At 35.1% G+C, this 22,771-nt stretch overlaps 3 protein-coding genes and 1 pseudogene across 8 annotated transcripts; 3 read left to right on the forward strand and 1 right to left on the reverse strand.

The window, feature by feature from the left end:
• Nucleotides 1–5,532: 5,532 nt before the first annotated feature.
• LOC125210584 (peptidyl-prolyl cis-trans isomerase Pin1) lies at nucleotides 5,533–8,793 on the forward strand. Its single transcript, XM_048110121.1, has 2 exons — nucleotides 5,533–5,926; nucleotides 8,487–8,793. The coding sequence occupies exons 1-2, from the start codon at nucleotides 5,692–5,694 to the stop codon at nucleotides 8,609–8,611; spliced, it is 360 nt and encodes a 119-aa protein (XP_047966078.1). The 5' UTR covers nucleotides 5,533–5,691; the 3' UTR covers nucleotides 8,612–8,793.
• Nucleotides 8,794–12,080: 3,287 nt separating this feature from the next.
• LOC125210516 lies at nucleotides 12,081–13,287 on the forward strand (annotated as a pseudogene).
• Nucleotides 13,288–14,961: 1,674 nt separating this feature from the next.
• LOC125217004 (GDP-mannose 4,6 dehydratase 1) lies at nucleotides 14,962–16,435 on the forward strand. The gene has a single exon (XM_048118820.1). It carries the CDS (start codon nucleotides 15,040–15,042, stop codon nucleotides 16,132–16,134), a length of 1,095 nt encoding a protein of 364 aa, XP_047974777.1. The 5' UTR covers nucleotides 14,962–15,039; the 3' UTR covers nucleotides 16,135–16,435.
• Nucleotides 16,436–19,153: 2,718 nt separating this feature from the next.
• LOC125214837 (protein BASIC PENTACYSTEINE6-like) lies at nucleotides 19,154–21,971 on the reverse strand. Of its 6 annotated transcripts, none has more exons than XM_048116012.1 (5): nucleotides 21,815–21,971; nucleotides 21,569–21,627; nucleotides 20,908–21,136; nucleotides 20,617–20,667; nucleotides 19,154–20,249 (listed from the first exon to the last, which is right to left on the reverse strand). In XM_048116012.1, the coding sequence occupies exons 4-5, from the start codon at nucleotides 20,620–20,622 to the stop codon at nucleotides 19,335–19,337; spliced, it is 921 nt and encodes a 306-aa protein (XP_047971969.1). In that variant the 5' UTR covers nucleotides 20,623–20,667; nucleotides 20,908–21,136; nucleotides 21,569–21,627; nucleotides 21,815–21,971; the 3' UTR covers nucleotides 19,154–19,334. The 6 variants fall into 6 exon arrangements, with proteins under 6 accessions (XP_047971969.1, XP_047971970.1, XP_047971968.1 ...); XM_048116013.1 differs by having other exon boundaries at nucleotides 20,908–21,149; XM_048116011.1 differs by having other exon boundaries at nucleotides 21,569–21,680; nucleotides 21,815–21,970.
• Between the last annotated feature and the right edge of the window lie 800 nt (nucleotides 21,972–22,771).

Raw genomic sequence — 22,771 nt, forward strand, 5'->3', positions numbered from 1 at the left:
AATAACATCTTGTCCACGTCCATCACTACAATCACCAATACCTATTAGCCAGAAAATTTTCTTAATTTTGAAATTTCAATGTCAGAATCAACATTCAACAATCTCATGTTTTTTTGTTAATCTGAACACCTTGCAATGATCCCATATATACGATGAATTAATAGTACTTAGTATTCATGACATCTTGTTTGCTACCTTTAGGAATAACAAGTAAGATTTGATGAAAGTCACCACAAAAACTACTGATATACCTCCAAAATGTAACCCATCATCCATTTCTTTTGAGGAACGTTTCAGATCACAGAGAGTTCTATCCAAAGCTTCAAAACTATACTGATGCATCGTTGGAGCTTCATCCTAAATAATAAGTTTAGTCCTAATGATAAGTTTAGCAAGTGAACTTCCTTGGTTAATAATACAAAAGGAATCCTCATTTAAACTTGATGGAGTTTTAAACCGAGAATGACAGTCTTTCCACCAGGCAAGAACAACGATGTTATTTCACTCAAAGCAACATAAGCTACATTCAAGACAATTTCTCCCTTCGAACTAACAGCAACTGACAAAGCCGACCACAAAAAAGTTCTAGACCCACTTGAACCATATACAAAAATGTCTCTCCAATACGAACTTATTATAGAGTTATACACATGATGTTGTCCAGCATTAAACTTAGAGAAATAAATTGCATGATCTTCAGCTAAAGCTTCTCTATCATAAGACAACTCCTCCGTTATCAATCGATTCTGAGCTAATTGAAAATATTCTTCTAATGAAAATGGCCATTGATGCAAAATCATGTAAACCTATCCCCAACTGTAACAACATTTTTTCAATATCAACTAAAGCAAAATTTCGAATCTCCATTTCACTCATCACCAACTCTGAAAAAAAACAATGAAGTAATACATGGTGAATTAAATAAATCAAGTAAACAATAATTACAAAATAAGTCATAACAAATATTACCTGGATGTTTAAACAACATACGTTATCTATAATTATTCATAATACATCTTAACTTCATCCACTTCTTTAACAGATTCAACATCTGTTGTAGAATTATATAATGAAACTGTTACTCGATCATTACCTTTGTTAACATACTTAAATAAATACTTGATGAATCGAGATTGATCACCATTCAGTATTAATGTGGGCTCCATATTTCATCAACAAATACCGATTATGAGGCACAATATATCGATTATCTAAAGGTATATCATTATTTCTTCTTCTATAGACTGCTGCATATCCATGTCCATCAACTATTGTAATATCCCTATATTTCTTTGGGATATGTTTAGTACAACGATGCTCGGGCATGCAAGGAGAATTAGGTCTTACTATACCACATGGTCCATACACCATAAATTCACACAACTCTGAATCAAATATCGAGCACCACCAGTATAACTTGATGGCAAAGTTACTCCCACCCCTAACCTAGAACCATCAGTTTCACCACTTAATAAATCATCCGCCAAACCTTTATACAAATCACAACGTAAAGTTGGTGAGAATGCGCACACTTCAATCTGCCAACTTCTACCATAGTATATGTCACACCTCAACCCCTATAATATACTATATACTAATAATAAACAAAATACAAGTTAAAGTAACTAAATCACATATCAATTACATCACCATCCAAAATCTATAGTTACAAAATCCATCATTTATTAGCTTGTTTACAAACATTATAAATCAACACACATAAACATAAACATTAAATATCATCATCAGTTTCATATCCATACGCATATGCCTCTATTTTCAATTTATTATTCTATGACAAATCAAGTTAGATATCTGCCCGGGATTTCCATTGTATACGACCAGTAAGTCCCATTGCCTTTGTACATATATATGGGCCGAAGATCCATTGCCATTGTATAATATGACCTGTAGGTCCATTGCCATTGCATATGACCCGAAGGTCCATTGCCATTGTATATATGACCCATAGTCTATTGCCATTGTATATGACCCGTAGGTCCATTGCCATTGATATTCAGACTCAGGGCAAGACTGCCACAGATCCTGTTTAGTCAAATGATCCATATAGTTCCAATATCATATGTAAAACATATCCATTGCAATAATCACATATCCATATCATAATCCGTTAAATAATTCCAATATGATATATAAAATATATCCATTGCACTAATCACATATCTATATCATATTCCACCATCAATATCAAATACTCCCTCCATCCGAAGATAAGCGAGTCATATTCTTTTTTGGGATGTCCCACTATATATAAGTGAACCATTTCCCTTTTTTGCAAAAAATCTCATCTCTTAATTTATTCTCCACCTACTTTATTTTCTCTTTACTTCTCTACTTTTCTTTCTGTCATACTTTACTCTCTCTCTACTTTAACTATTTAAATACCAATTCCTTAAATCTCGTGCCCAAAATAAGTGTTTCGCTTATCTTGAGACGAGGGAGTACTACATAACTATATCACCATGACATCATATAATCAAATATTAATTTCAAGTCGACCTTTATCAATCAAACATATAACACATTGAAAAATTACATCTCATTACACACATGGTCTAACCGAATTCCTACTTCTGTCTACTGATTTAGAACCTTTGATCGTTGAAATCATGAATCTAACTCTTCTTTTAACTATGTATTTTCTGCTCTCACATTCGTCCTTTTTCTTTCTCTAATCCTCCTCCTTTTGTACTATGCTCTATGTGAACATATAAATTGTGCATACTAACGTCGGCTAACTAAACTACTTGTTTATGATTTCAAATAAATTCACCTAGATGCAAGAGATGCGCTATTTCATGTGACTACACGCTCTCCTATCTTATATATAAAAATGCACTTATTATTTTAAAGTATAAAAAAAATACAAATGAAGCAACAATATAAGTTCACATTTATTTACTTTGTAGACATATTATATACATGTAATTCACATTTATCGACAACACGTATTTACATGTTTATATATATGTAGCCTCTTAAAACATGGATCATTTTCCATACGTACACAAGTATATATATATAACATTAATGAGGAGTATTATATTGCTAACTTATAACTTAATTGTTAATTACAATTAAATAATACTCCCTCCGTCCAGCAATAGAAGTCCCGTTTTTTCGTTTTGGGACGTCCGGGAATAGGAGTCTCGGTTCTACTTACCATATTTAGACAATTTAATTATCCTCCCCCTTCTCACTAATTTACACAATTGCCATAAAAAAACACTCCCCACCCAACTTTAATTTCACTCTCTCACCCTCATTCTCTCTCACTCTCGGTCTCACTATCCCAATCGCCGCCCTCCTCCTCCTCCCAATCGCCGCCGCCGCCTACTCCTCCTCCTCCTCAATCGCCGCCGCTCATCCCGTCGCCGCCCTCCTCGCCGCCTCCTCCTCCCAATTGCCGCCGCCGCCTACTTCTCCTCCCAATCGCCGCCGCCGCCTACTCCTCCTCCTCCTCCTAATCGCCGCCTCCTCCTCTTCCTAGTACCCTCTGAAACCCTAACCCCCTTCTATGGGTTAGCTTCGGATTTCGGACGGAAAATTCAACTTCCACGTTGGCCTCGTCCGAATCCAACGCCGGAGTGGACCTTCGACACGTAGGAGGGGTCGATCCTGACTCCTATTGCAACCCACCTTTCTCCTATCCCAGATTTGAAAGCTATGCCATGGATGGTGGCTGATTTGAAATTTTCGGTTCAGATTTGGAGCAGATTTCCACTCATTTTGCTAGTAATGGAAGACATTTTGTTTAAGTTGAGGGTTTTTTTAAATTTAGTTTTTAATTTATGTCCATAAATATATTGGCAGCTTGAAATTAAAAATTTCATTGTGCGTTGGGTTCATTGAAATGGTATGCGATGCAGAAAAAAAATAAAATTGGCAGCTTCTTTTTCAATACAAGATGAAGCAAAAATGTTTAACACAATTGAGGTGGGTCCCAAATTCCACTATCACACACCATTTATAACACACTCCAAAACTATCTTAAAACACGTGCCCTTTCGAAATGGGACTTCTATTGCTGGACGGAGGGAGTAGTCATTAGATATTTAAATTAAGGGTTTAGATCATTAATCCTTAAATGTCAATACGATCAATGAAAAACGCCAATAAGGCCATATGATTAATTCAAAAAATATCAAAGGGGTACTAATGTCAATTAACTACATGTTTAGTTATAGATAACTTTAAAAAGAAATCCCAAAACTTTAAATTCATATAACATATATCAAATTAAAGATAATTTCATAAGGATTCCAACGATATCCTACATGCATATGTTCCGACGTCAAAATTTGATAAAAATTTTAAATTTTTTTAATTTTTTCGTACAAGCAGAAATGTCAACATACCATATAAAATATGTAGAATGTCAATATAAACAATGTGTTACATTCTTAAAGCATTGTGTTGACATTCTCAAAGTATTTTGTTGATATTTTCGAAACATTATATTGACATTTTCATCCAAAACCCTAATTTGGAGGGTTTTTTTTTATCTTTTTTTATTTTATTAATAAAAACAAAAATTACACGTGGAAAATTGTAGACCACACGTTTTCTAAAATCTCATGACCTTAAATTAGTTGTAGTTAGCAATTAAATGATGTGTTAGCAATTGATAACTCCCCTAACATGTACTATATTTCTCTATTACTTTCACTTAATTATAGATTTTAATAAATAACTATATTTATATGCTTTACAAATACTAATCTTACGTGCGTGTGTGTATATATATGTACATTTTAACTATATAAGAAGATCTCTCGTAATATTAAATATCTATGGTATAATACTCACTTGCTATAATATAAATAATAATAATATCTAATAACTAGAAATTTTATAATCATACAAACTGATAAATAATTTGGATTAGGGATGTCACAGTATAAGCATGAACTATAAATTGTTGGAACAATTGCCTAGAAGATATATTAAAGACAAGGAATTTAAACTATGATGCAAATAATAGGAAAAAATATTCTCAAAGATTAAAGAAATTGAATTTCTCAGATTGTTGTCTAGAATTATAAAAAAAAAACCGTATTATAATATTATTTGCCGAAATTTTTTTGTGGGTGGGAAATAACAAACTCGGGAAAAGTTCATGATACTATTTGTCAAGTTGAAAGTTCGTGTAAAAACTCATCTTTATAAAAAGTTCCATGATATTATGGACAAATATTCCTTAATTAAATCATAACTTTTGCACATTTCTCAATTGTTTTGTACAATTAAAATTTTGATGAAATTTATTGTGACTTTTATACTCTATCATATATCTTCACCGAGTACATAATAATCATCTAAAATCGACCGTCATAGAACAGTACCAAATTTATTAAGAAATTAACCAAAAATTAAAATAATAAATTTTATTAAATTGTAATTATATAAAATAATTGAGAAATTTTCAAAATAATAAGTTAATTAGCTAAGCAATCAAAAATTATTTAAATGGCAATTTCTGAATTTATTAATTACTAGTACTACTGTAAATTGTAAATTGGCAAATTGAGCAGCTGCTCCATTTCCATAGAACTGTAGAGAGAAATCTCCCAATCCGCCAAAATAGATTCCGATCGGAAGAGGAAGCCGTCGGCGGATCGCGCCGACCGCCACCAAAAGCACAAGCACAGCACCTCTAAAAAGTCCAAGATGTCCTCTTCGGAGAAGGTCAAGGCTTCGCACATTCTCATCAAGCACCAGGGCTCCCGCCGCAAGTCCTCCTGGAAGGATCCCGACGGCATCCTCATCTCCGCCACCACCCGCGACCAAGCCGCTTCCCAGCTCCAGGACCTCCGCCGCGACATCCTCGCCGGCGACGCCTCCTTCAAGGAACTCGCCACCAAGCACTCTCACTGCAGCTCCGCCAAGCGCGGCGGAGATCTCGGTCCGTTCCGATTTCTCTCATAACCCTACCTCCTCATGCTTTTAATTCATTATTATTACCTAGGGTTTTTCGATGAATTAGATGGATTTTGCTGCCAATTACTAGTTTTTTAAGGTCTACTATATTAATTATACAAAAATGGGGAAAACCCCATCACCGTCTCCAGGTAGTGGATTGGAGCTAATTGTATTTATTCCTTAGGTTTGGTGTTTGAATAAGGATGTCTTTTTGCACGTTGAGTCATAATAACTGAGATCACTTGCATAAAATGTGATATAGAATAGGGAGTACTATATGTTGTCAACAGTGATTCCTTGGGGAAATTTGAACACATGAAATCCATTATGTTGGTTGAATATCTGCTATTTAGATCAATACTATAAGCTTAAACTAGGCTACTGGTATAATTAGGCTTGGATAATAAATGAGCAGGAGGACTACACAAGATTATCTTATAATGATTGTTAGTTATTGTTATTCATATTATACTTCGCTGTATCTACAATAACAATCATTGCCTGCAACTCATTCTATATTTGTATACCAACAGGGAGCTGCACCACCACCACAGCATTATAAAATAGGTGCATTAAAATTACTATGTCAGAAGAGAATACTATAGTTGGCCATACTTTGAGCTGAATAGGTACCTAGTTGGTCATGGCTGCTCCAGCAATCATATGGTTGCAAATTGCTGTAAAAATGAAAGAACTCATGGAAAATAAAACTTGGTTGTTGAACTTGCAAGCAGTAACTCACATAATTCAATAATTCATGCCCCAAAAACTGCTTAAAATTATTTTAGAAGTGCCTAAAACTGCATTCTTTAATCTATGTGTCTTTTGAGATGTTATTAATGGGATGGAGGGAGTACTAACAAGGACAAAATCGTATTTCAATAATAAACATTTCTTGGAATAGTGAAGTGCGACAACCAAGGGTTGAGTCTCCTTAAGATTATTTCAGATTGAATATTAGCATAACTTTTCAGCCAATATTCAAGTGTTGCACGATTATTAGAAATAGTATGTGCAAGCACAATACTGAATTGGCCATTATTTGCTTTACCTGAACAATTAATTTTATCAGTGACACGCTGGTCTCTTTTTCCTTTCCTTTTCTGAGGAAAGTAACACACTCATCTTGGTCTCGGGCTCTCGGTTGTTTCAGCCAACGTGTGGTTGCAAATAGTGCAAGCAAATTAACAGATTGATTCAACTGGATCAACTACTAGTCTCTTTAATGTGTATTTTTGCCATAGCATTGGCCATTGAGCCCTATCATGCACTTTCATCTGCCAGCGATCTTATTTTGGTGTGAATGTTGGACAGTTTTGTGTTATGTGCTATCATTTCAATAAGGCCATATGTACTAATCTAACCACATAAAAGCCTATATTTTAAAATTTTCAAATCTAACATAATACATAAATATTGACAAAAAAGTTACCTGATAAATTGATATTCTTTTCAAATGTAACCTGGGTCAACTTTCCGGCACCTTATTGTTAAGTTGGCAACTGGAATATCTTATTTCCACATTGTTAGTTATGTTTCAGTTGAAAAAGCCATGTCATATTTCGGCTCCCAGCTTAATAATAAGGTGCTGGAAACTTGACCCGGTTTAGATTTGAAATGAAAATTAATTTATTAGGTACATTTTTGTTAATATTCATTTATTGCGTTAGATTTGAAAACAAAGGCTTCTATTAGGTTAGATTAGTATATTTGGCCATTCAATAATGGTGGTTGGATAGATCCATGGGAGTAAGACATGAATACCTATGTTCCTGATGTCTTCACACCTATTTTTATTTGGTTGATTTTCCTGCTCCCTGAGCAGGACTTTTGCGTTCCTCTTTTCTGGGTTCAATTCTAGTACCTATTCCAACTGTATGGCTGGCTTGCGAAATATCCCTATTGTTCTATGTAGAATAATGATTTCTTAATTACAGATAGCCTGTTGTGGCATTAAACCCTATACTTAATTTAGCTTTGTCCAATTCTGTTGATGTGTGCCTCAAAGCATTCTGGATGATATTACAAGATGTACATATTCACAGAAAAGGTTATAGTTTGTTAATCCCAATTTATGATTGCTTGCCCATTGCCCACCCTATGTTTGGAATTCTTCAAATCTCAGCTCTCTTTTTTAATATTGTCATATTTCTAATGCATGCTTTCCAATTCTGACATTGAGGCCTTTGTGCTAGGGCATGTCTCTTAGCTTCTAACTCCATAAAGAAACTTAAACATCATTCCATGTATAATATTTGTTTCCTTCAGTGCCTTTTCCCTGTTTTTCAGGATCCAAGAATAAGTTTTACCAGTTTAGAAGAAATAGTTAGCAAAGAAAAAAGGAATTATTGATAGATATCTGAATATATTGGATTAAAACCTCTGCATTTTTGCCTTATAGGCCAAGAATAATTATTGTATATGATGAATAAACAAGAATAGCAAACTAAAATCAGTATTGGTAATGGCAGCAGTGGACCTTGAGGCATGGTCTTGCTGATTTGTTGGGTGTTATGAGTTTTAACTAACTGAAATTGTTGCAGGTTCATTTGGAAGGGGTCAAATGCAAAAGCCTTTCGAAGAAGCAACATTTGGTCTTAAGGTGGGAGAGATAAGTGAGATCGTGGACACTGATAGTGGAGTTCATATCATCATGAGAACAGCCTAATTCTTTGCATTCAGGCTATAGGCTATATACCAACCAAATTTGTGTGCCATTCCAGTCTGAATTGAAACATATAAGCAGATTTTTGAGCTGCTCATTCTGATTCTATTATGTTCATGATATACTTACAGTCAATCAATCAATCAACATATTTGGGATATACTATATAATATTTGCTTCTTATCTGTTTCTTTAGCATGATAATCTGTACAATGTTCATATTTGCTCTTAAAAATAGATGGGCTCTTTATAGATCTGTTCCAAGGCAAATTAAATGAGTCAGCCCTTCTTATTTTATTTATTTTCAGAATTTAGACTTGAAAGTCCAAAGCAAAACTCCATTTGTTCCATAATAGTGGGTTTATTTTGCCATTTTGTACATTTCATGGTAGTGAAGTCATTTCTTTATTTTTTTCTCTTCAACTCTCTATGTTTTACATATTCTACTTTATTTTTCATTTACTTAACTCACTTAATACAATTTTTCTTAAATCGCGTGCTGAAAACAAACGCCTTCACTACCGCGGAATGAGGGAGTACTGGAAATTATTTTTGAATGATTTGCTTCTGTAGCGGCCTTCGAGTGTGGCGAAACCTAGAAAACAACATGAATGATATTTTGTCAATAGACTTACTTACACATTGGTCTATTGGGAATGGGGATGGCGAGGTGATTGGCCTAACAGTACTCATATATGCTTGATCCCTACGTGCTCAATGCCATGTCGCCGTGTAGTTGCACACGACATGCTTTAAAGATTGAGCACGCAGTTGCGCATGCTTTTAGATAATGAATTATTTGTACTCATCTGTTTAAAATAAATTTTTTTTAGGAGATCATTCCGATTACGATTTTACTGTCATAGTCATTTGAATCAAATCATTTGACACAACCCAATTGAACCATCATCTCATACTTGCCAACATATTGATGGTGAAAAAGCCACAGCTACTTGCATATAGCTAGGAGTATTATGAAAGACCTCAAAATTAAGTGAAATTAGATCTCTATCTTGTATGCATTTATATCACCTCTAAAATAAAACATACTCCTCTGTCCCATAAAAATTATCACATTTTTCCATTTCCGGCCGTTCCATAAATTTTATCTCATTTAACTTTTTATCATTTTTGGTAGTAGACCTCATATTCCACTAACTCATTCCTACTCACATTTTATTATAAAACTAATGTATAAAAGTATGACTCATATTCCACTAACTTTTTTAACTCACTTTTAATTACATTTCTTAAAACCCGTGTCTGGTCAAAGTGAGACAATCTTTATGAGACGGAGGAAGTATTCTACAAGTGTCGCGTGATAAAAAAAATCTATATCAACAAGAAGAAATATATATTCAATTTTTTAGCAGATTTGCAACCCACCCCATTCTGTCTCCGCTAAAAGGTCCAATATGTTCTATATACTTGGAGAAGAACCCCCTGATGCGGCTTATAACACAGCAGGGGGTGTGGTGCTTAAAATGCCAGAATTTGTGAATTAAACGCAAACAACTATACTAACTTTTTTATGTTTTATTCACATCGTTTTAAACACTATTTTATTCAATTAAAATGTAAAACGCACTTAAAATGACATGGCATATTAGAGTATATAGTATTATATATTCTTACTAGGACCATCTCCAACCATTTACGCTAAATTCAAACTCATTTTGAATACGTCACACTAAAAAGTAGTTTTACTCCAAGCATTTACACGAAATTCAAAAATTACACAATTTTTGGGTTTTTGTCTTACAAAATTTTTGCATTAACACCATATTTGGTGTTGTTTCACAAAAAACATTAAAAATGAGTTTGAATTTAGTGTATGATTGGAGAAGATTTCTACGCCAAAACTCATTTATAAAGTACGATTGGGATGGTCTAATATTTTTTTAATTGGTGTTTTAGCAATCACTCCTAGTGAATGTAAATGTAAGAATTATAGCTAACTTTTTTGGGATATTCGTCTCTAAAATCATGAACTTTACTTAAATTTTGGTATTTCCCATGAACTTTAAAATTGGCCTATAAAATCACAAACTTTACATTTTGTTTGTTATATCCCATGGCGGCTCAATCACCATATCCAACCAACTTCCGTGCATTTTTTTTCCTACTTAGCACTACTAAAATCAACGTGATTTTTTATATAGTCTTTTGTCCTACTTGTCACAAATTTAAAAAGCAATCTAAAATATTATAAACATTTCACGATTGCCACGTATAATAATATTTTTGCCGAAGATTTCTTATTTAGGCTGCCATGAGAAATAACAAACAAAATGTAAAGTTTGTGATTTTTTAGACGAATATTAATATTCATGAGAAATACCAAAATTTAAGCAAAGTTCATGATTTTAGAGACCAATATCCTAATTTTTTTTTCTATTCACGTCTTTTTAAATACCTAATACCTCTTACTACTATTTTTAATTCTAACATACTTTGCACTTGGAAATATTTGCATATGCTTTCTTTAATAATACTTTTTAATAATTTTTTTAAGATTAATGATTTCAGACTAGCTAGACTTAGTGTTATAATTTAGTTTAATTAATTTGTACTTAATCCTTTTATTTGAGAAATGGTGGTCATAATTAGTTATTATTATATTTTAAATTGAATTTTATAGGTATTTTGAGTGTTAAAAGAAAAGACGTGCCAAAATACTCAACAATCCTGTATGATTCAATTATAAATATAGGAACGTGAAAGTAGTTATTATAATTAATTAATGAAATATTACTCTTAAAATAATTAAAAGTAAACTATATACTAATTCCCATTTAGTGCTGCAAATATCAATAATTTATTTTAATAAAAATAATTATCAAAGTTAACATGTACTAGTATAATACTCCCTCCGTCCCAAATTAAGAGTCACTTTTTGCCATAAAAGTCCATCCCAGTTTAAGAGTCACTTTTAGAATTTTCCATATTTGATCATATAATTTTACCCCATTCTTCATCAAAATTACATAAAAATGTCATTATCTACATTAAAATAAATCAAAACAAAAATCAAAAGTCAAAAGGGACCCACCTTCAACCAACTCCACCATCTCACTTCATTTATTACAACACACTTCACCATCTCACTTCATTTATTACACACTTTAACTCTTTCTTAAAATCCGAGCCATAACAATAAGTGACTCCAAAGGTGGGACAGAGGGAGTAAAATACTCTAATATGCCAACGTGTTTTTAATTACTCCCATGTTTAAATTGAATAAATTAGTGTTTAAAATTATGTGAATTAAACATTAAAAAATTAGTATAGCTGTTGCGTTTGGTTCACAAATCCCCTGTTGCGCTGTTGCTTTTTCTCTCTCAAGGCCTAGGACTAGGGTTGGCTCAAAATTCATCGATCTCGGAAGTGAAAATGTCCGCCTCTAACGTTTCAGTCAGCGCTCCCATCACTCGCCGCCGAGCGGTTGAAATTGAAAAAAATCTTCCAGTAATCACCGATTCTGAGGGATGCGAGGAAGCCACGCTGGCTAACTGTGGTAAGCATTCTCACTAAGAATCTGGCGTTGGTGCTGGTTTTACTTGGTTTCGTGATGAATGGAGATTTATCGATGATGTCTGGGGATTTCGAAAGGAAGTTATCAGAGGTAGAGAAATTGATGAATGCGCTAGACCATAAAGTCGGGGATGGAATTAAAAAATTTGGAAGGAAGTAGGCGGAAGTTGATTTGCAGATGCTTTTGAGAAGTTTATGGATGGCTTTGGAAGTAAAAGCTTGCTATCGAAGGAAGATTTCAGTGAGTTTTTTGAGGAATTCAATTAATGTTGATGACATAAGAAAGTATGCAAGGGAGGTTGTGTTGAAGGAAATTGAGAAGCACTCTGCTGACGGGCTGGGAATGGTGGATTATGCACTGTGGTCTGGTGGTGCGAGGGTAGTGAAGCTTTCGGAGCCCTATGGTTGGAAAGCTGTTTGGTTACAGTGGGGTAGGGTCAATGCTGAAGCTCAGAGGATGATTAGGCCAAGCTTTGGAGAGCCTGGTCACTGCTTTGCTCTTAAAGGGGGAGTGGGTTTGTTGAGATCAGGCTTACGACTGCTATTGTACCAGAAGCCGTGACTCTCGAACATGTTGCTAAGGTAATCACTGTCTCCTCCTCCTCTCATATTTGAATTTGCATTCGTTATGCGTTAGATCTGTATGACCATTATCTATGAACAGAGTGTGGCGTATGATAGGTCCTGTAGAGTGTCGGGATGGCTGCATGTAGAGCGTGCTAAGAAGATGTTCCTCTTGACTGAATTCACTTAGACCTTCAGAAGAGCAATGCTCAAACTTACAAGGTGGAGTCATCGGCCTCTAATCTTGTCGACATTATCAGGCTTGATTTCACTTCCAACCACGGGAGTGCTTCTCATACGTGCATCTACCGGCTGAGGGTACATGGTTTTGCGATGAATTAGATAGATTTTGCTGCCAATTACTAGTTTTTTGAAGGTCTACTAAGATGCAAAAATGGGGAAAACCCCAGCACCATGTAGTAGTGGATTGGAGCTAATTGTATTCATTCCTTAGGTTTGGTGTTTGATTAAGAATGGCTTTTTACACGTTGAGTCATGATATAGAGTAGTACTACTAGTATATGTTATTTATCAACAATGATTCCCTGGGGAAATTTTATCCATTATGCTGGTTGAATATCTGCTATTTAGATCAATATAATTAGGCTTGGAGGACTAGACAAGGTGCTCTTATCATCATTGTTAGTTATTGTTATTCATATTATACTTCCTGTATGCTGCAGCTGCATCACCTCCGCAGCATCAAGTGTGTGTCATTAATGTAGGGGTTTGAAAAATAGGTGCATTTAAAATTACTATAGTTGGCCATAATTTGAGCGGAATAGGTACCTGGTTGTCATATGGTTGCAAATTGCTGTACAAATGAAACAACTCATGGAAAAGAGAACTTGGTTCTTTAACTTGCAAGCAGTAACTCACATAATACGTGCCCCAAAAACTTCTTAAAACTGTATTCTTTAGTCTATGTGTCTTTTGAGACGTTACTAACAAGGACCAAATCGTATTTCAATAATAAACATTTCTATGGACTATTATGCTTTTAACAGATTATTTCAGATTGAATTATTAGCATAACTTTTCAGCCAATATTCAAGTTTTGTATGTTTATTAGATAAATTTGACTTGACCTGAACAATTAATTTTATCTGGTCTCTTGTTCCCTTCCTTTTCTGAGGAAAGTAACATACTCATCTCTGTCTCGGGCTCCCAGGTGTTTCAGCTAACGTATGATTGCAAATAGATCAATGTATAATTGGATCAACTACTAGTCTCTTTAATGTGTATTTTGGCATAGCACCATTTTTTTTCAAAATTTATTCTCTTTTTCTCTGTCCTAATTCTTTTCTTTTATATTTTATTTTCTCTCTAGGTAATCCATAATATTAATTTCTTAAATAGCATGAAAAGTCTAGAACATCCTTTATCAACAGCCTTATTTGGATATCTGAGAATGAAAATGGCGATAAACATTAAATCAACAAACACAAATAATTAATGAAAAACACGAATAGATATGAGCACATTAACCTAATTAATTTATGCATGAATTTAGTCTTGCTTATTTGGCTAGTTCTGGTTCAAATCGGACCGGTTGACTAATTAACCGATTTCAAATTTTCTTAATCCTAGAATCGGAACCGGCTGGTTAAGAACCGGTCGTTCCGGTTTTGAATCGGAATCGATGTATAATACGAATTTATTTATAATTTTAAATAATTCAATACTAATAAAATAATAATCCAAAATCTTGAAATATAAGAAATAATACCTAAAAATTCAAATAAATATAAAAAAAATACAAACCAACAATACAATAATATTCATATACGGGTATGAGTGATGACAAGTGTAGTAGGTCGGACTAGTTTATGTTGGCAATTCTTTTATAAAAAATGAGTTTTAAAATTGAATTCCATTTTTTTTGGCTAAATAAATATTCAATGGAATTTACAATACTAATTGGTCTTGTTATGAAATGATAAGTTTTTTTAAAAATTAAAAATAAACTTATGATGTCCTACTCATAGTAGTTAGTGTATACAAAATGGATTGAGAAAATAATTGTAGATTCAAAGCATCACAATTTTAAACATTTAAATACTTTAGAACATAGAGCTCGCAAATTTAACACTGCTTAAATCTTAAAATCAATCAATATTTTAAATTATTTTATTTTAATTCAATATTAATTCAAGATTCATTACAGAAATTAATTCACATTACCCTAAATTAATTTATGCATGACTTCTGTTAGACAAAGAAATGAATTCACAATTAATACAGAAGAAAAAAGAAAAGTAATAAAGGAAGCAGCGTGAATCAAAAAATCTCGACTCAATTTCTCAACACTCTCTCCGAATATTTTTCCCCCAATGGCCTCTGCCGCCGCCGTCAGATCTGAATCTGAATCAGAATCAAAATCGGCGAAAATCGCATTGATCACCGGCATCACCGGGCAGGACGGGTCGTACCTGACGGAATTCCTCCTCCAGAAGGGATACGAGGTGCACGGGCTGATCCGACGGTCCTCCAACTTCAACACGCAGCGGATCAACCACATCTACATCGACCCTCACAACGCCCACAAGGCCCGCATGAAGCTCCACTACGCCGACCTCACCGACGCCTCCTCCCTCCGCCGCTGGCTCGACACCATCCTCCCCGACGAGGTCTACAACCTCGCCGCCCAGTCGCACGTCGCCGTCTCCTTCGAGATCCCCGACTACACCGCCGACGTCGTCGCCACCGGCGCCCTCCGCCTCCTCGAGGCCGTCCGCTCCCACATCGCCTCCTCCGGCCGCTCCCACATCCGCTACTACCAGGCCGGCTCCTCCGAGATGTTCGGATCCACTCCTCCTCCGCAGTCCGAATCCACCCCCTTCCACCCCCGCTCCCCCTACGCCGCCGCCAAATGCGCCGCCCACTGGTACACCGTCAACTACCGCGAGGCCTACGGGATATTCGCCTGCAACGGCATCCTCTTCAACCACGAATCCCCGCGCCGCGGCGAGAATTTCGTGACCCGGAAGATCACCCGCGCTGTAGGCCGGATCAAAATCGGCCTGCAGAGCAAGCTGTTCCTCGGGAACCTCCAGGCCTCCCGCGATTGGGGATTCGCGGGGGACTATGTGGAGGCCATGTGGCTGATGCTCCAGCAGGAGAAGCCGGATGACTACGTGGTGGCCACCGAGGAGTCCCACACGGTGGAGGAGTTCCTGGCTGTGGCGTTCGGGTCGGCCGCGCTCGACTGGAAGGACCACGTTGTGATCGACAAGCGCTACTTCCGGCCCACCGAGGTGGACAACCTCAAGGGCGATGCCAGCAAGGCGAAGAAGGTGCTTGGGTGGAAGCCTAAGGTGGGGTTTGAGCAGCTGGTGAAGATGATGGTGGATGAAGACATTGAGCTTGCTAAGAGGGAAAAGGTGCTTGTTGATGCAGGATACTTGGATGCTCAGCAACAGCCTTGATTCATCATTCATATTGCTGTTTTATTTTCTTCTTGGATTCTTATTAAGGTTTTGCTGTGATTTTTGTTTCAATTTTATGCCTTAATCTATGAGTTAAATTGGTTGGTTGTTAGTCATAATCTATATCTCAGTGTGTTAAATTAGAGGCTAATGATGAGTGTCGGTATGAGATCTGGATTCGACCATTATAAACTACTGCCACTACTTCACATTTCACTGTCGGTTTGTTGTTTTATATCACTAATGTTCCTTCTGCTGTGGGGACTGATTCAATGAAGATTTGGATTGATTCTGGAAGCTATTGCTAATGACTAGGGTTGGTTAATCTTTCTTTTAACTCTCCTACAATCCAAGGTTTATCACAATCATATTCTTCAAGAAAAATGATGTATACTACATGTGATGGGAGTTTATTTTGTGAGTACATCAACAATCAATGAGAGAATTTGAATGTAAGGGCAAACCAACAGTAACCTCTCATCAGGTTCAAAAATTAGAATTTTTATGGCTGATACTGAGTAATTGAAACGTTGGAGAAGCTTCACAGCCAAAGCATCTGCAACCTCTCATATTTCATTTTCAATCTCTTCCTGCATATTATAGAAAGTGGAGATGACAAATGCATTAGGATGTAATGAATGGATTGAAGTCAAGGAAACAACAAAGCATATCATCATATCTACACAATCTACATACTGATGGCTCATAATCTCAGGCCATACACTTGATTAACAGGTTTCCTGTATTCCATCACATCTTAATATTTCAAATCAATTTTAGGAGCATACAATACTTGGAGAGCAGACAAATCACACATGGTAATATCTCATGTAAGCTTGATTTCTCTTAATCAAAATTAAGAGTTATTGAAGGTGGAGAGGGACATTGGCATGAGTTTGACATTTTGCGTTTTACATTTTAAATTGAGGTCTACGCCCATCCTCCGATGATATGAAAAGTAATGGAGATTGAGGCTAGGGATTCTTACTCATCCCACTTTACTTTCTCCCTTCTTTGACGGATAAGAATCCATAGCCTCTCTCCGTCCAAAAAAAAATAGTTTCATTTGTGGACGACACGAGTTTTAATGAGAAATTGATAAAGTGAGAGAGATGAGGAGATAAGGTTGGTGAAATAAGAGAGATAGGGAGAAAGATGGGTAAAATATGAGAGAGGAAAAAAAAATGGGAAAAGTATGAGGAAACTTTTCATTTTAAAAAATAAGACTATTTTTCATGGGTATTCCAAAATGACAAAATAAAAAATAATTTTAGTGGATGAAGGGTGTATATTTTTTATATATGGTAATAATTTTCGCTAAAAAATGCCCTCTATAAGAAATTTTGGCAGTTAAGGGCAATTCTAAAAATGAACTAAGTAGCACTTATGCAGAGCTGCAAGTTCTGTCAGGTGGGAATAGTTGATGTAAGTTTATTTTTTATTTTTTATTATACCTATTTATTTTCTTGGATGTTACATGTATAATGTAGAGTGAACTACATAAATAGTATCTGATTTTTCACTTTCGCACATAAATGGTATCTGATCTTTATTTTATATCGTTTTTAGTACCTACTAATCACATTTTTGGTACCTGATGCAATTTTCACCTCAAAGTATCCTTCAAACAAATTCATTATTCCATTTATGTCATAAAGGATATTTTGAACATTGACAAAACTATTACCAAAAGTGATATTATAATATTTTCTCTCATTCTTCTCACTATTTATACTATTATTATTAATCAATATTAATATTACTATTATTTTGATGTTATAAATTAATAAATAATTTATTTTTTAATATCATTTAAATATACTTAATCATAATTATAATTATATTTAATTATTATTAATAATATTATTGTTATAATAGTAAAAACTAGTAGTAATGAATAAATATTAATAATAATAATAATAATAATAATAATAATAATAATTTTATATTAAAGTAGTAATAACTAATCAATATAGTTTCAAAATTTAAAATTGTGAATTGTATTCATAATGATAAAGAGTTGAATATTTTTAGTTAGGTGTTTCGACCCTAAAATGAGTATAAATAATTTAATTAAAAATATTCAATTGATTTAATTACTTTAAATAATTAATTTAATTAGGTATTTTGTTATTGATTTATATTATGAATGCAATTAGATGTATGTATAAAACACTAAACTAAGGAGAAAAAAAGATAGAAGAAAGTAAGATAAAATACTAAAAAGAAAGAAGAAAATGAAGAAAAAAGAAAGAAGAATAAACTAAAAAAAGAAGAAAAAAAAATCACATATTTGGTTCTATTTAATTGAAATTTCCAAAAATATCATCCATAACAAAAAAAATCACATATTTGGTACCTAGAGTTATTTTTGTCTTGGAATACCAAAAACGATATAAAATAAAGATCAGATATTATTTATGTGCGAAAGTAAAAAATCAGGTACCATTTATATAGTTTACCCTACTATGTATTGCAGGGGCATCAGTATTGCTATTTATCCAACAACCATTTAACGCATTAAATCCATCTATCAAGCAAATAAATTAAGAAAATTGTTAGTATTATATTCCTTTTAGGCCAAAACCTTCAAGATAAGACCCAACCTCCTCATAAATAAAATAACGTATAGAAATAATATGTTAGTTCAAAAGTTTTCTAAGAACTACGGTGGATTACATAATTTTAAGAAACTAATTTAAATGGAAATATTAGTTACTAGTGGAGTACATAATATGTCGGATTTTAAATATTTTCCGAGGCCAAAACCTTCAAGCAAGGAGGGTTTGTCATCCATCATAAAATATCATGGGCACAAATAACTAAAATTGCAAGCAACACTATTATTAATTGATCCAAACACATGATACCAACATGTATATGAAGATTGAATCTTTAAAAACACCGTGTTCAACATGACCCTAAAAAAATACAAATGTGTGTGTATCCAACCAACTATGTACTCAACTGATTAACAGCCTTCAACCGCTGCTGATAGACAAGAAAAAAGTACACTTAATTTTGAAGCAATGAAATATTTCGATCCAATAAGCAGTATACAACAGATTGTAAATTAGATTACAAAATACAATCAAGACAATTACAATGGATATATTAGCATTTATAAAGAGAGAATAAAAACCTAGTGGATGGAGTACAACAACAAAATAGAGCATAGCTAATGTTCTCCGATAATGAAGCTACTTAAGAGTGCTGTAACGGTTCGTGCCATGCTTTGCCCAGTGGTCTTTGAGATCGAGGGGGGAGGAGAAGTCATACCCCTCTGCAGCGAGTCGATTGAGCAGCTTGTTGAATGCACTCCCACTCATCTTTCTCCCCCCAACTCTGGAGTAGCGTTTGTTCGCTACCTGAGGCAGTGGATACATTGAGATCGTGGTTGTACAGCATGCAGATTGCCAGCCTCCGTTCCCCCATCTGTAGCATGGCTGTGGCGAGCCTGTGCATGAGCAAACAGGGACTGGCATGGCTGATTCATCGAAATTGATTTGGTTTAAACCCAAATTATCCTTCCAGGAGACTTGCTTATCTAGGTACTCCTCATCACTGTCCAAACCGTGCTCATTACTCCAACCATTGTACGCATCAGAATTTACCTCCTCTTTTATCACTGCTTCAGCAGTTCTTTTGCCTGCTCTCGGAGGCTTGGCTGATTTTGTTGCTTTTCCTTCTTTGTCTTTCGTCTGCCTCCCTCTCCGAGGCTTAGGGGTTTCGGCAGTCTCTGCAATAACAATTTCATTGCCTCGTAAGTTTCCTTTAGGACTATATCCAGCAGCTTCAGAAACACACATTTGCTGTTGTTGCTGGTACTGGACGATACGTTTGCCCCCACTTGCAAGCTCATTTTCATATGAATCAGGGATATCGGTGTTGTCGTTCATTGAGCTCTCTCGATATCGAAGAGAAGCAATCGCTTCATCCCGTTCTTGAATGGCAGCGTTTCTTTCAGCAATTGCAGCATCCCTCTGTAACATTGCCATATCACGCTCTTGAAAAGCCCTCTTCCTCTCCTCCAATGCCATGTTCTTTTCTCGGATGGCAGCATCTCTGTCGGCCGTGATGGCCATAAAGGTTTTTATTGTCAAGTGATTGTGGTCCTTCAGTAAAGCATGAAGTCAGTAAAGATAGCATCTGATAAGATGAGAGGTTAAACATATATTCACAGTATACCTATTTTTCTTAACATTGTTTTACTACTCTCCTATTCCCCTAGCTACTAACCATCCTCATAATGCATGGAAAGAGATGAAGATGAATAAAGACAATATATTACTGTTAACCTATGGCCAACATTCAACATTTGCAAACCTTTTTAATGGGTGGAAAAGAGGCAGATCTTACATTATTTTACCCTACTCTTAACCAGTTTAAATTTTCGGACAGAAATGCATATAGAATATACTGTCTACCACAATTGAGAAATTAACACAGGCACTGAATGATTGAAAACTGCAATATTCATACCATCATTAACAGTAGAACTAGTCTAGAAGTCCATCCTGTAAGTTTCTTTTCCTGCAAGAGGCAAATACCATCATTCAGAAAACAAAGCTCAGCAAATGCAAGATAAACTATCAGCAGCTGATTATTCTGCTGTTTGCATCAAACTTATACAACTCTACAATCCTAGCCGCCAAAAAGCACTCAATCACAACGCCTACTAGTCGCAGATTCAGTCTTCAAGAGGAATGGTGATTTTGTTAATATTGACTACCAAATTGAAGGAAAGAAATGGGGAAAGAAAATTTCACATACATTGCTCTCCTGATGGCCGATCACGTTGTGAGTAGATAAATAGAAAGTTCGTATCGAAACTTTCAAATTTTAGCTGCCTCTATTGTGCCAATTAACAAGATAATGGAAATGGGTAGGTAGAAAAATTAGGCGATCACTTAGGCAAAATGCCTGCAAAGAAGTGATTTTTGAAGCCATGAACATGATGCTTGATCAGGAAATCTTGGTCAAGAAGCTTCTACAGGTCTACCTGCGAAATGCCACTGACTTAACTTCATTCTAACAGCTCAAGGTTTCAAATACAACCTAATTAAGGTCCCTCTAATACAAAACACAATGCAACATCTCTGTAGCCATTGAAATGTACAGCAAGCCGTGCCCCGTTTGAAAACTATTGAGAATTGTATGGATAATTTTGTTGAAAATAAAATCGAGGCAAATTACCTACAATGATGATGGAGGATTCGAGCAGTTCATATCTAATCGAAACGAACACATTAGAAAATAGAAAAAAACAAAACAAAACAACACAGTTCATAGCTGCTAATGCAGCTTCATTTTCACGAGACCGAGTTTATTGGGTTGACTTTGTAGCTCTTAGTAAAGCATCAAGTTGAACAATTCCCCATTTAGAGAAAAAGAAACTGGTAAAACAGCACAAACAAAATAAATAAATGATTACCAACTAAAACGCCGGTGTAGGAATTCCCAAAGTAATTAAATTATCGATCTTCACAATTCCTGTAGACAAATTGCGAGCAGTAAAACGAAGATCAGGAGGTACAAATTGCGAGCTGTAAAACGAAGATCGGAAGGTGCAAATGCTCAAGATCATAAACAAGGAAACTCATTTCAAAATAATTAAACGATTATCGAGGATCGAGCTAGCAGATCGGGGAAAGAAGCACAAGTGAATTTCAACGCAAACCAGAGAGAGGCTTCCGGCGATGAAGAGCTTCAGCTTCCTTAAGCTCTCTTTCACTCTCTCCCCTCTCTTCGCCGGAGAGAAGAGAGCTGAGTGTGCGTGTTTTCAGGCGAGAGAATAAAAGATGCCTCTTTTCCTTTTTGAATTGGGAATGCGGTCCTCCTAAGTGACGTCGTTTTAGTGTTTATGAGGATGAAACGACGTCATTGATTGGTCTACTCGGGTTCGGGTCGTATACCGTTTTTGGACCCATATGTTTTGCCGGAACCGCGCACCACTGTCCTTTGCCTTCTTTGCTAGTCAACTAATTTGGTGATAAACTTCATTTTGCACCACTTGCCCCTTTACTATCTTTTATTTCCATTGGACTGTTCATGTATTAACATTTTAACCCCCTGGGTTTTGCTCATTTAATATTCTCTCCGAAAAAAATAAAGACATGTGGGATGACACGATAATTAATGTAATAACTGACAAAGTAAGATAAATGAGAAGAATGTTAACTAAAATAATGTTAGTCGATGTTTTAAAAACCGGACCGGTGAGTGAATTGATGAAGCTATCGATTTAAGGTTCAGTTAGTCAGACCGGTTGAACCACTGGTCTAGCCGAATTAATATACCAAAAATAATTAAATATATGTAAAACAAATTAAACATGCAAGACAACTAATCTACATTGATTCAAAAATCACCCCCCATCATGATCTCTATCCCTTAATGATTTGCAAGAATTTTAAACAATATATCAAGATCATGCAAACCAATATAGGCTCTAGATATACACAAGTCAGACAAGTTAAAATAGTCAAACAATGCTATGAACATTGAATATGCGTATCAACAACAAGCCAAAGAGGTATTCTAATTTCATCTACAAGAATTAAGCATATTCAAACACACCCAACAATTAATAAATTATTAAATTTCAATAACTTCAACTCACAAATTCACTAACAAT

Source organism: Salvia hispanica, chromosome 3 (genome assembly GCF_023119035.1).
Source record: "Salvia hispanica cultivar TCC Black 2014 chromosome 3, UniMelb_Shisp_WGS_1.0, whole genome shotgun sequence".
NCBI classification, from domain to species: Eukaryota; Viridiplantae; Streptophyta; class Magnoliopsida; order Lamiales; family Lamiaceae; genus Salvia; species Salvia hispanica.